General features: G+C 42.1%; 1 protein-coding gene across 2 annotated transcripts; it reads left to right on the top strand.

Annotated features, from left to right (window-relative positions):
• The first annotated feature begins 433 nt into the window (after nt 1–433).
• suox (sulfite oxidase) lies at nt 434–10,937 on the top strand. Of its 2 annotated transcripts, none has more exons than XM_076739650.1 (5): nt 434–541; nt 3,341–3,411; nt 4,702–4,870; nt 6,065–6,337; nt 8,420–10,926. In XM_076739650.1, the coding sequence occupies exons 2-5, from the start codon at nt 3,353–3,355 to the stop codon at nt 9,641–9,643; spliced, it is 1,725 nt and encodes a 574-aa protein (XP_076595765.1). In that variant the 5' UTR covers nt 434–541; nt 3,341–3,352; the 3' UTR covers nt 9,644–10,926. The 2 variants fall into 2 exon arrangements, with proteins under 2 accessions (XP_076595765.1, XP_076595773.1); XM_076739658.1 differs by lacking the exon at nt 434–541 and adding an exon at nt 760–882 and having other exon boundaries at nt 8,420–10,937.
• The last annotated feature ends 2,509 nt before the right edge of the window (nt 10,938–13,446 follow it).

Genomic DNA, 13,446 nt, shown 5'->3' with positions numbered 1-13,446 from the left:
TATGGGGGGGGGGGGGGGGGGGGGGAGTCCTTTGTATTTGGTAAAAATGCAGCTTGAAGTGTTGATAATAGACTGGAATGGACTTGTCCCAGATATTTTTTGCAGCACTTTTCTTGAAGGTGAGTTGTCAAGTGGTGCAATTAGTCAAAGGGAATTCTTGCAACCTGGCAACCCAAAAGTTGTCCTTAGAAAGAGCCAGAAGCTTCAGTAAAAGATTTATCAACATCCATGAATTCATTAATTATTCTAAGAATACACTGAGGGACAGCTCATTCAAACGGTTGTTTGTTAAAAAGACCATTCTAGTTATTTTGGACGTGTGATAAACTTGCCTCGCCCGTTCTGCGGGGAAGCTTTGGGAGGCCCCCGGTTTTGGCACACGAGGACGTAGAGATAAGCCAGAACGTTCGCAGTGGTCTTGAACGCCACTTGGTCAGTGTGTGTAACGTTGCAGAGCCGTGGGACTTATACTCGTTGTTTGTTCGGTGGTTGCACACAGTGGAGAGCATCCGAGGGTAAGCCGGCGACCGACACACCAAAAGTGAGTACTTTGGTTTTGTTTGAAGAAGAAATAAAAAATAACGCGAACGTTTCTGTTAGTAGTGAACAGCTCTGAATGAGTGCTTAGAGTCGGGCACATAGGCTGGCTATCACTTGCTAACTTGAGTGTTAGCTAAGTTAGCCGCGAGGATGATGATGGTGATGATGGTGACGAAGGACTGCACCGTCGGATTTAACGTTAGCTCGCAACGTTAAATTATTCGAACGCTGAAGTTCAACAGCTCAACGTCCCGCCGTTTAACGTGAAGATGACCAATTTGAGTCGACTACCTGAAGTCGTTACCTTGGCGCTGCATTCGCTGTCATTTTAACTAACGTGAAGTAAATTAATGAAGGACGTTGCTGCTTTTAGTTTTCTGTTTATTTTTTTCCCTCGCGAGCCTTTCAGATTCAGGTGCGGGGCTAATTGACTACACCACAGGGCACCGGTTGTTATGGTAAGTATACTCATCAACATTACAGGAAAATGTCTGAAGGAGAGCAAGTTCGTTTCTGATTTTACAACGGTGACAATGGCGAGGAACGTAATGAATTAGTTTATATTGTAAAGTTAATTTTCAGTCTTTTCAGCTCGAGCGGGTCGGAAATGCGCCCATCATCATGTATGTATCTTGAACAAAGGGAGTGTTGACAGCATGAGTTAGAATAGGTGTTTACAGTGTTCTGTAAATCCCATGTTATTCTCTTAAATTAAACGGCCTCAGTGTCGTTCTGTAAATTAATTCAGTTAATTGAAGCTTGTTGAGAAATGTGTTGTCTGAAATGAGACCTGACACATATTCTCTGATCGGTGTCGGTGCTATGATTATGTGTCATCTGTTATTTACATGTTCAAGAGCCTCAAACGCAGCATTGTCAACAATGTAGATCCACATTCAAGTTTTACAGTGATATCTCTTTTAACAGGTGAATTATTCCTGCATAGTTTTGAGTGAGGCAAGTCAACATTGTTTTAATTCAGCTATAATCACACATGGCTCTGAAGCTCAAACGATCATTTCTTTTAAAAAACAGTAGGAGATGACCCTTTAACCCTCTAGCCCCTCAGAGTTCAAGCAGTGCGCCTCTGGCTGCTGTCAGGCATGCTGTCAGTGAAGGCTGGTTAAAGATAACTCAGGGTAATCTAAATGGCCACTGCTGATAGTGATAAGACAAGTGTAAGTAATTGATAAAGCAGACTTCCTTAATGCTACCTGTCGTCATATGTGTGAACTGTAAGTTAGGATTAGTTTTTTCACCATCAGTTTATAGCACTTTTTTTTGTCAATACATTACATTACAGTACATTACATTTTGTTTGTCCCAGCTAAATTTTATCCTTGTAATTTTTGGTCAGATGTTCCAGTGAGATCCGTGTATTTAATCCTTCCAACTAGTCAGTCACAGATCTTGCCTCACAAACAGCCCTACCCAAAAGTTTTCTAAAGGCTACAGACATTTTGGCTCCTTTCTTTATTCAGGCTGGAGTCATTATTAAGTCACAACTTTCTTCCTTATTGTTAAAATGTCACGCTGTTGTCAACAGAAGAAGATAAAGTCCTGTTAAATGACATTGTCCACTGAGCTGGTCATAAGCATCCATTAGTTTGTTAAAGCTGGACAAACAGCCAGTGTGTACGATAGCTGTACATTTCTGTGTTTGGTGAGCTGAAGCTTCCTCCTCCTCTATTCTGTTCACTCCCCCTGAGCTGGTTGGCTGCTTTTGAAAGTTGAAGTAACTCCCGGTTGGTCAATTCAGTAGGAGTTGAAGTTTTTAAAGGGTCAATTGGTCATGTTAAGAACAATGTTGGCTGTGCAGAGTGTGGTTTGGTGACATGAAAGTCTGTATGTTAGACTGTCTATAGCCTTCATGTAAAAAGATCGTGTGCACAGCTGCATGCTTGATTTTTACCGGCTACATGCTACAATCACTGTGACCTCACACACCACTGACAAAACCTGCTTTCAGCAGGACTGTTACAGGTCATTGCAAGCTAACCTTTACTCAGTGTCAGAACCCATCAGCTATCATCTGACAATGATTCAACCTCAGGAAGCAACGGCCAATGCTTTTGGTGTAGCCAGCAGACATCTGGGTAACAGATATCCATACCAAAACCTCCTCTTCTGTGTGCTGGTCATGGTTTACAGCCCAATTAGCAACTTGTATTACGTCCAGATGATACTTCGGCTGAGCTCTACGGACAGATATCTACATATGTGTGCAGATAAATTACAAAGTTAAATTGGTCTATAAATGGAAAACCAGAATGTTTCCAATGCCGAAAACTTGTCCCTTGCCAACAGATTGTGTATTCATATGTGGATATCTGTTAAAGAGGTTAATCTTAGCTGGTTCAATTTGCACATTCTTCTAGTCAAACTGACTGTGCATTCGACTTCAGTGTACTCCACATGTACACATGGTTTCATTTTGAGGGGTCAAAAGCTAAAAGATTTGGTATTGTTGTTGCTTGACAAACCGGACACTTTTCTACTCCTTAGTTCAGGCTAAGTGGCAGACAAAGCCACAGTTGAGATCTTACGTAGAGGTAAATGCATCTAGGTGTTTTGAAGCGGATCATATACTGCAGGTGTGTGTAGCCTTTAACTCTCCAGAATTATGTTCATTCACAGTCTGTCTGGCAAAAGAAAGAAGCAATATTTTGAACTCTGCAGGTTGTATTTCTCTGTGGGTTTTGTGTTAAATCTCAAACTGACAGAACTTGTTAATAGAAATCTACTGTTTGTTTGCGAGATGTTTTGTGTTGTTTCACTGTGAAATTACTTTTCCTCCCAGAACATCAGTGCAATGCTGCTTTTCAGACGCTGCCACAGCCTGACTCGACTTGGCCCTCTCAGCACTCAAAGGTACGATGCTGTGACATTTGTCCTAGTATTGCTCCGGGTGTTTTATGTACTGCCATTTACAACACAACCGCACTTTACAAGAAAGGCCAGAGCAGTCTTTATCTGCTCAGGAGACTGAGGTCGTTTGGAGTGGATGGGGCACTCCTGAAGACTTTTTATGACACTGTGGTGGCATCAGCCATCTTTTATAGAGTGGTCTGCTGGGGGAGCAGCATCTCGACGGCTGACAGGAAGAGACTTGGCAAATTGATCAAGAAGGCCAGCTCTGTCCTAGGATGCCCCCTTGACTTAGTGGAGGCGGTAGGAGAGAGGAGGATGACGGCTAAGCTGTCATCCATGATCAAGAACGACTCCCAACCCCTGCAGGATACTTTAACAGCACTGGAGAGCTCCTTCAGCAACAGACTGCTTCACCCAAAGTGTGTGAAGGAACGCTATCGCAGGTCCTTCCTTCCTGCAGCAGTCAGACTTTACGACCAGCAGTGCTCCCCGCAGACCACACACTCACCAAGACTTTCAATATGACTGCACTATAATACACATCAACTGTGTTCACTCATACTGTGAAAATATTTAGCTCAGGTGAATTTCAACTTAAGGTGCAATATATCAATCTTTCAATCCTATGTGCAATATCAGTACTCCAGTCAGGAGTACTATCATCCAATGTGCAATATCAGTACCTGGCGAATCTCTAATTTCCAGTGTGCAGTATTGGTATTTCCTCTGTGCCATGGTGTAAACTTGAAAACACTATATACTGTTACCGCTCCCATTTCCCCATAGTAGGTTGCTAGTTTCTGTATTTCCCCTTGTTTAAATTGTTCATATTTATCAATATTTCATGTTTATATAGTTTATATTGCTTCTTTGCTATTTAATGTCTTTTTTACTGATGCTCTCTATTTTTTGCTATCCACTTTGCTGCTGTAATACTGGAAATTTCCCCACTGTGGGACTAATAAAGGAATATCTTATCTTACTTGGCTTGCCACTGACAGAGTAGTTAGGTTTTGTCCACCCAGTCCAATGTCTCAGTTTGATGAAGCATGCTAAAACAGACAGCTCAAGCAGTGTTTTAGCAAGTTCATTTGATTTGTTAAATCTTTCTTCTCCATTTTTGTGAACAACAAATCCTGACTAGTGGTGTTTATTCCCTTTTTATCTTTGATTTCACACTTTGTCAATACACCAGAATTGTATAGTCATTCCTTAACACACAGGTTTACTTGAGACCTGAGAGAGCTTGGCTTGTATAAAAGTTACATTTAGCTTTTGTTGATTTCATAGGCCTCAAACAGCACCTGCCGTGTCGTGTGCAGCTCGTCTCTGGAGCAGCAGCAGCAGTGAGGACCAGAGATGGTACCAGCACGCCCGCGGTCCCAGCTGGAGACATGCCCTGGCAGGACTGCTGGCTGGTGCTGGAGCAGTGCTGACTTACGGTGTTCACCACCACAAGGTTAGGAGGAGATAAGATCTGTGCAGATAGTCAATGTTTAATTGGCTGTGGTTGTGCCAAGGCTAAATTCTGTCAATTAAACATGTTTTTTTTTTTTTTTTTTAAACTGTTGTTCAACATAATAATATGAAGACATGGCTGTGATTTCAAGTTTTGAAGTAGGCATTTGACATTATTTTTTTTATATCTTATAGACTCAGTTATCAATAGACTCATGAAATGTAGTCACAGCCCAGCAGTGCACTGGCTACACTCCTCCAGATGCTTTGTCTGAAAGGTCTGTTGGATCAAGTGTTGATCTAGAGTGGCACAGTGGAAATGTGCAATATATGTTAAAACCTTAACTCTAAAAGTACTCCATTATTTAAACATTTTAATATAATTCAATTTAGAAAGAGACTTGCAGTTTTCCTTCTCATTCACACCCATTTATGGTCTGTATGGGCTAGTTACACTGAGGGCAGTGATTGGATTGTAATCTCAGCTCCTTTGTTAGCTCTCACTCCCATGTTTTATGTGAGTCAACGTGTGTACACATCTTGAGCCAAGAAGAATACATTTCTTTTGTGTTTTGTATAGTTAGGTGTATTTTAAATACCACGCAGTTACTGTGGAGTTTGCTGCACCCCAGAGTGATGGGTGGATTCATTTCTTAAAATACTGTGTAAGGGAAAACATGTACATGATCTTTACAGATCCACCAGGCACTCACATGCACAGTGAGAAAACATTAACCACTCCAAGCAGCAGTGCAATTTCGAGACTTTGTTGCTACTTTTATTGGTAATAGTAGCACAACCAGTTGTGCAGTAGTAGCAGTGGTAGTACCAGTGGTATTATGTCTGAATCATGAATTAGAAGCTTCAGAAGCTTCTATTTTGTTTTGTCTGTCTTTGTCAAGTAATGGGAAAATTCAAAGAATAGTTAAAAAAAAAAACTCATTAACAGCTAAAGAACACGTTGATGCTGTTTCAAGTCCTCGGTGTTGAGGACCCACTGCCTCTGCTGTTACAGCCAGTTGACCACCAAAAAGACGAGAGGCCTAATAGTGATGAACAATTACAGTTACAGAGTCATCACAGAAGAATCCAAATAACCTTTCAACAATAGTGGACTGCTGGTTTCTAGTCGTCTTCTCTTTTAAATGTCCCTTTTGATGGATCACAAAATGGATGTGTCCTCTCTCCGATGCAGGCGGAGCAGGCAGACACCATCAGAGTGCAGACCATAGAGAAGACCTCAGCTCTTCCCGTCTTCACCCAGGAAGAGGTGACCAGTCACCGCTCTATGGAAGATGGTGTGTGGGTCACTTACAAAGGTGGAGTCTATGACATCACTGAGTTTGTGGCCATGCATCCCGGTGGGGATAAAATCTTGTTGGCGGCAGGTGGAGACCTTGAACCCTTTTGGGCGCTGTATGCTGTGCACAAGCAGGAACATGTGCTGGAAATCCTCTCAGAATATAAGGTGAGCTAACTCACACCATAAATTCTTCTGAATGAGGTTTCATCTTCTTCACTCGCCACAAAACTGCAGAACACAGTCTCTGTCAGAATGTGGTCTTGTGAAAGCTGCTTGTGGGACACCCAAAGAGTTTTGACTTCATCCAAGCGCATTTGTCCTCTCTGCTTATCCAGTTTAACATATTTGTAGCTGTGATGTCTCTTGAGGCTTTTTCCATCACTGCGAGCTCATCCCCACAAAGTAACACAGGCACAATGGCTTGTTTTCTACTTCAACAAGAAGATAATCCTTTTTTATGTTATTTCGTTTACTGCTGGTTAGGAATTGCCTCACTGGCTGGATCAAATGCTCCCATGGCCTATATAAGGCCTGAAGACTAGTGATTCCCCACCCCTGCTGTAAAACAATGAGTGAGATCAAAAAATAAAATGTGTCTAGAGAGTAAAAGCACTTAAAGTTTGTTAATGGGTACATTCCTATTACTGGTGTCTTGTTCTGACAGAAAAGAAGAATTTACTATGAAATCAGCGAACTGTAGGCAGAATATTAACAATGGAGTACCTCAGAAAAAAACATTTTTTCATCACTTGGTGGAACAACACAAAGCTGAGCCAAGAAGTGGCCACGAGCACCAAACAGTGTAACCAATTTCTGTGCGCCTGTGTGTAGACATCTGAGTTACACGTCTGGTTGGAAAATAAAACCTGAAATGAAATGAGTAGAAAACCTCTAAACTTATTTGGAAGGGAAGAGAGACAAACAGTAAAATGATTGCCCAGTCTGTCAGTTGTAAACATCCATCACAGTTTACAAACAGGTTGTATTTTTCCACGCACTGCTCGTATTTATTCCCCGACCTAGTTTCAGCAATGTGGCCACCATCTGAGAGCTCATAATTACCTTAGTGAGTACAATTTCAACATAACCAGGAAAACCTGTGACAAAGCCACAAAAGTAAAACCCAAGCTATAACAAACCACAATTCCTTTTAAGTTTTGATTTGCTTGCAGTGCAATACAGTCACCATTCATATTACACAGGGTTCAACATGAACCGTGGCCACGAAAGGTTACTCTGTGGCCATCAAGGTTCATCAGGTCTCTCTTGACAATGAGACTGTGTGTCCCAATGAGACTACCTGTCTAAATACAGGTTAAATGAAAAAACGTTCTAGCTTTTTGGTGTAATTTCTAATCACGCTGCAGCATCTTCTCTCTGAATCTGGGCTGAGCTCTTCCAACTACACTTCATAAATGTAATAAAGCCTTCGTGAATAAAAAGCCAGTTCATAATCAATACACCTGTTCAACAAGCATAAACATGTCTATGTCTGTAATCTCTCATTCAGACTGATACTGACTGATGTCTGTCTTCATTCTCTAAACTTCACTCAGTATTGTGATGCCAGGAATATTATTTATTACATTTTGGATTTGTTGTCAGTGAGATATTATTGAGCATATATAGTCACTTTGCTGCTTAAACATTACTGCTGCTGCTCAAGAGTCATTTTGTTCTAGTTAAAATCTAAATGAATTGTAATAATTATTATTTTTACATATGTTTAATTTTGTTCTTTGAGAAATGGAAACTTGTTTAATGTGAGCTTACGGCAGCTGTTTAGCAGGCGTAGTCAGTTTGAATTTATCTTTAAATGAACTTGTCTTTTGTTTGGCTTATCGTTCCACTTGATCACTAAAGACATGTGAAAAGCTCTACTTCAAACTGAACACCAAGGAAAAGTGAACAGCTGTTTGATAAATACTGGCACTCCCTCAAGTGGTCAGTGAGAATAATGCTTTGCTGATGTTTTCCTGGTTGTTTCCTGGTTGTGTTTGTCCCTCTCTGCCATATGTACGTGTATAAAGTGGTATATATGTATATATATTATGTGTGTATATATTCGTTGTACAGATGACCCAGTGTTAACCTATATATGACCAATAAAACTGAAACTGCCTTTGTTTTGCTTTTCAGGCTGTTTGAGATAAGCAGAAACACTCAGCTGAACATATGTAATAGCTTGTTGCATTGATTTAGTCCCGTGTGGTCTAATAAAATCTTTGTTTCTGTGGTTAATACAAGGTTGGCGAGCTGAGTGCAGAAGACCTGAAGAAGCAGCAGTCTGTTAAATCATCTGACCCCTACTCTTCGGACCCTAAGCGCCACCCCGTCCTGCGCATCAACAACCTCAAGCCATTCAATGCTGAGCCGCCTCCTGAAATCCTCACCGACAGCTACATCACCCCGTCTGCCATCTTCTTCAAGAGAAACCACCTGCCAGTTCCACAGGTGGACCCAGCTTCTTATCAGCTGCACGTAGAGGGACTACCTGGAGGAGTGCTGACGCTGTCTTTAAAAGAGTTGAAGACTCGATTCCCCAAACACACCATCACCGCTACGCTGCAGTGTGCCGGGAACCGCCGCTCTGAGATGAATAAGGTAAAGCAGGTGAAAGGACTGAACTGGGGCATCGCTGCCATCAGTAATGCTACATGGGGTGGTGCAAGGCTCAGGGATGTGCTGCTGGCTGCTGGCTACGGGCCAGATGTGGCCCGATGGGCCTGTCATGTTCAATTTGAAGGACTGGACAAAGACGTGACCGGTACGACTTACGGTGCCTCCATCCCTTTAAACAAGGCAGTTAGCGAGGAAGGTGATGTGCTGCTGGCTTATGAAATGAATGGTGAAGATCTCCCTGCCGACCACGGCTACCCTGTCCGCGTTGTGGTACCAGGAACTGTTGGTGCACGCAATGTTAAGTGGTTGGGAAAGATCATAGTGAGTGCGGAGGAGAGCAGCAGCCACTGGCAGCAGAACGACTACAAGGGCTTCTCTCCTGGGACGGACTGGGACACAGTGGACTTCAAGTCTGCTCCAGCCATCCAAGAGCTGCCCATTCAGTCAGCTATCACCACGCCTGCAGATGGCGCTGTGGTCGATCGTAGCGCTGAGGAGGTAACGGTGAAGGGTTACGCCTGGAGTGGCGGTGGCAGAGAGGTGGTACGTGTAGATGTCTCTCTGGATGGAGGAAAGACATGGCAGGTGGCCCAGCTAAAGGCCAGCGAGAAGGGACAAGCACCCGAACCCTCGCCCCCACCGGGACGAGCCTGGGCATGGAAGCTGTGGGAGGTAACGGCTCCTCTTCCTCCTGAGGCTCAGGAGCTGGAGATAGTCTGCAAGGCGGTTGACAACAGTTACAACATGCAGCCGGACACAGTTCTTCCCATATGGAACCTGAGGGGCGTGCTGAGTAACGCCTGGCACAGAGTGAAGGTGAAGGTCAGGGAGGATGAGAGCGAGGAATAGACTCAGTGGTTTGATCCACATTCAGAATCCAAAAGGTTCACGGCTGCAACAGAGTCATCAAAGAGTGGACATCGTCTTAAATCCGTCACTCAGCAGGAGAAGTGAACAGTGTTCTGGAGACATAGCACAACATTTTGAAGTATAACGACAAATGCAGCAGCGTTTATTTGACGCGCAGCCTTGAAGTATTTATGTAATCATGTTGCCTGTGAGATTTGAAAGATTTTAAAAGCTACATAGCTGGAACAAAGCAAAAGACTATAAATGACCAAACCAAAACACGTCCAGTTTTATCTCGTGATGAGCCGCAGGTCTTCAGTGAACACGTGAGTCTGTTCACTCTGTTGAAAAGTATACGTTTATTTTTGTAACCAGAACTGACATTCTCCACGTTGAAGATAGCGTACATCTTCAGTGTATGAAAAGGGTTGAACTATTTAACATGCATCATCATTTAAAAAGCTGATTTTAAATCATGTTATGAAAGCTAATTGAAATGTAGAGTGAAGTCATTCCTTTAAATGAAGGTGACTAGAGTGTTCGCTTCACTTCAGAGACAACAACTGGATTTTACCAAGGCTGGAATCAACTTAAGTGAGTTTTAAGCATTGTTAACATGTTGATTGATAACCTTTTCCGTTAGAAAATAATAAGATTTTTTCTGGGGCAAGTTTAAGCAGCTCAAAGGAAAACGCCAGGAGCAGCTGTCAGTGGCTTAGATCATCAGTGCTTGTTTTTAGTCTGCAAATCAGAGGTGAGCTGTGACCCTCTGTCTGCCGTTCATTTTGTGGGCCTGCCCCCCCCCACTGTTTCACAATAGGTGTGAAGTACCACACCTCCCTGTAGACATCTAGCTAAAGTTAGCTGTGCTTATGCTGCAACACTACACATTGCAGAGGTCTGGGTGCCTCTTGACCACATTTTTTACCTGATGGTTGCCAGGTGTCTCTGTGCTCTGGCATATAGGTGACCGTAAAGAGGATTGAGGATTTAGAGACAGATGGTTAAAAATGTGTATTAACCGAGATAGACAGTGTCTTCCCCTTTTTTAGAACTTTTTTTTGTACAGGAATGACCGCACAGCTTCGCCAAAAGAAACGTTTGCTCTTCAGGCTGGTCAAAGGAAATATTCAGTAATGTTAATATATTTGAGTCATGTTGACAGTTGAATCTGTCAAATCTGCTCATTTCCTGACGTGTAGCCCTGTGATCAGCACTTTGGATTACACCATGTTTCGTGTAAAATGTACGTTATCGTTTAACATGATGAATAAAGAGCTCTAATTTTACACCTTTTCTTAGTGATCCCTAAATGTGGTAACGGAGGAAACAGGATGTGAAGTGACTCAGACTGCATCCTGAAAAAAGATGTCACAGCTGGCAGGAAGGTGAATAAGAGAAAAGAGAGGATGAGCAGATGAAAAGATGAGGTGTTGTGATTGGAGATATAACAGAATGCAACAGAGATTTTAATCCTCACTAAAGTTGATAATCCAAAACTACCCTTAATTGCCTTTTAAGTCACAGTCCATATAATATAATGAAACTGATATGCTCCAGGAGTTTCCATGCATGATAAATGCTGGGGAACTCAATTGTTTATTAGTATCTGGAGGCCACTGACCCAGCAGGGAGGCTGTTTAGATTCTTTCTGATCTGTCTCTGAGTCATAAATGACTAAAATTGTGGTAAGCCGAATTGCGTGGAAGATAGAAAGAAAACACATTTTTATATGGTTCTGCAGTTGACCCGGGCTGTGAGAATTGATGTATTCTGTTGGTCTCAAACACTTGACGCTGCTATGAGTGTGTGTGCTGTGCAGTGTAACCGTGCACTGCTCACTGAGTCTGAGGAGAAATGACCGAAAGCAAAGTCAGCAAAAGTAGTGACAAATATTGTCAAGAACAGCCTCATCCAAAATAGCCCGGACTGTACTCCCACTTCTTGCGTCTTCCTTCTTTCTGTTCCTTTATTTCCACTTTCCGTAATAAAGATCCTGTCACAACAATGACGTATACACTAGATAGGAAGCAGATGAGGCTGACTGTGATTTTTACTCCTTTCCAGGTCAGCGAATACAGAGACCTGTGTCACATTGGTGGTAAATGCAAACCAGGGCACTAAAGCTTTGGTTTAATTTCTCTGTGTGGTAAGTTGTGATGCAGTGAGGAATGTGCAGCATGTGGACTGGATGAATATATCTGTCAGAGGACTTTCTGGGAAAATTATCAAAGGAAAATACAAGATACAGCCATGCCTAAGTTGTCTGCATGAGTAATTCTTAGCTTAATGCTAATTAGCAAATAAATCCCATGGCCTAATAACGCCTACTGTTGCTGGGGTTTTCTCTGCTGCTCATCAGACACTGTTGGCATACAAGGACAAACCGTGAGTGATATAGTGTTGTCTCCGGTGTAAGTCTGTAAGGCACCTCTGAATGCCAACCATCCAGCATGCACTCACATCTTGAGACCAGCTGTTCTGTCAGCTTATGCTACTGTAACATTCCTACCAGCGCCATGCTCAGCAGTCTGCTGTGACCCTGTCCTTTCAAGTTTTGTAAAGATACCGGACAAATGTCCCAAAGTTTGACGCCTACTTCCTTCCATGAGAATTTCATCTTCAGCCTTCTGCCATCCACAAGTAAATAACACAAGGTTTGTAGAAAATCTACACAACTGCACTAACGATAAGTGATCAACCCACTTGTCGTCCAAACTCTCCGATAGTTAGACAAAATGCTTCAGATTTTTTTCGCTTCTTTCCTCTTCGACTTAATTATTTAAAAACCATGGGGAATATATACACGGACACGCCAATTTAAAGCCTGGACCATCACGCATTGACATATTTTATACACACCTGTAGCTTATCAGTTTTCAAGTCATTATATACTAGAAGCAAAAACAAATATACTGGTTTAAAGCCCCATCTCTAATTTCTGTGAGCATATAAATTATATTTCACATTTAACCCAAGAATTTGACTCAAAGCTCTATTATTATAATGAAGTTTTGGCCACTAGGGGGCAGAAAACAAAGTGACAAACGACCCCCACGTTATAAAGTTCATTGTAACACTGGAGTCCCGTTTCTGGCCGCCTGATGAATTTAGGCCCCATATTTACTCACTTCTGGTCTCTGTCAACTCCCAAGAAAAATAGAAGGGGGTTTTTTTGTTTTTGTTTTTTGCTAGCTAGATGCTGAACCTTCATTAGCCAATCGCTTGTCTGTCTTTACTGCTGGGTAGCTAGCGTTCAGTGTGCTAGCTCGGAGCTAGCTTCTTGTGTTGCTGCTGGAAACAGTTGCTTAGAGTGGAAAGAGTGAACCATACAGTGAATCAGTGGGCTATAAAACCAATACAATGAGCTAAAAGAGGCTAAAAAGCTCTGTGGAGTTTGGCCATGAGGCTCTACGTTATTCACTTGACATCATTGTTCCACGTGAAGATTCAAATCATTGTTAATCATTAAGATACTGATTAATTTGCCTTTGATAAATAAGAATATGCAAAGATCATGTCCATAAACTAATCATGTTTAACATATTTGACATGCTTTGCTTACAAATAAACAAAATCATCTGAAAACATGAACAGTTTACAATCAGTTGTTGCTTGGTGTTCATCTCTTCAAATTCCTGTCAATCAATTCAGGAGTGATATCTCAAACCAGTGTTTGTGTGTTGGTGGTGAGGTAAAAATTCTGTTTGTGTTTGAAACATGGATTAGCCTAAAACCCTTTAGATTATAAGTGTTTACACAAAATAAAACATAGCTGTTGTTGACAATATGTAATAGCAGCC

Source organism: Chaetodon auriga, chromosome 2 (genome assembly GCF_051107435.1).
Source record: "Chaetodon auriga isolate fChaAug3 chromosome 2, fChaAug3.hap1, whole genome shotgun sequence".
Lineage (NCBI taxonomy): Eukaryota > Metazoa > Chordata > Actinopteri > Chaetodontiformes > Chaetodontidae > Chaetodon > Chaetodon auriga.
This window is presented reverse-complemented; position numbering and strand designations above follow the sequence as displayed.

Coding starts and splice junctions, on each gene's coding strand:
- suox (XM_076739658.1), top strand. CDS start 3,353: ATGCTGCTTTTCAGACGCTGCCACAGCCTGACTCGACTTGGCCCTCTC. Junction 3,412..4,701: donor GGCCCTCTCAGCACTCAAAG/GTACGATGCTGT, acceptor TTGATTTCATAG/GCCTCAAACAGCACCTGCCG. Junction 6,338..8,419: donor AAATCCTCTCAGAATATAAG/GTGAGCTAACTC, acceptor GGTTAATACAAG/GTTGGCGAGCTGAGTGCAGA.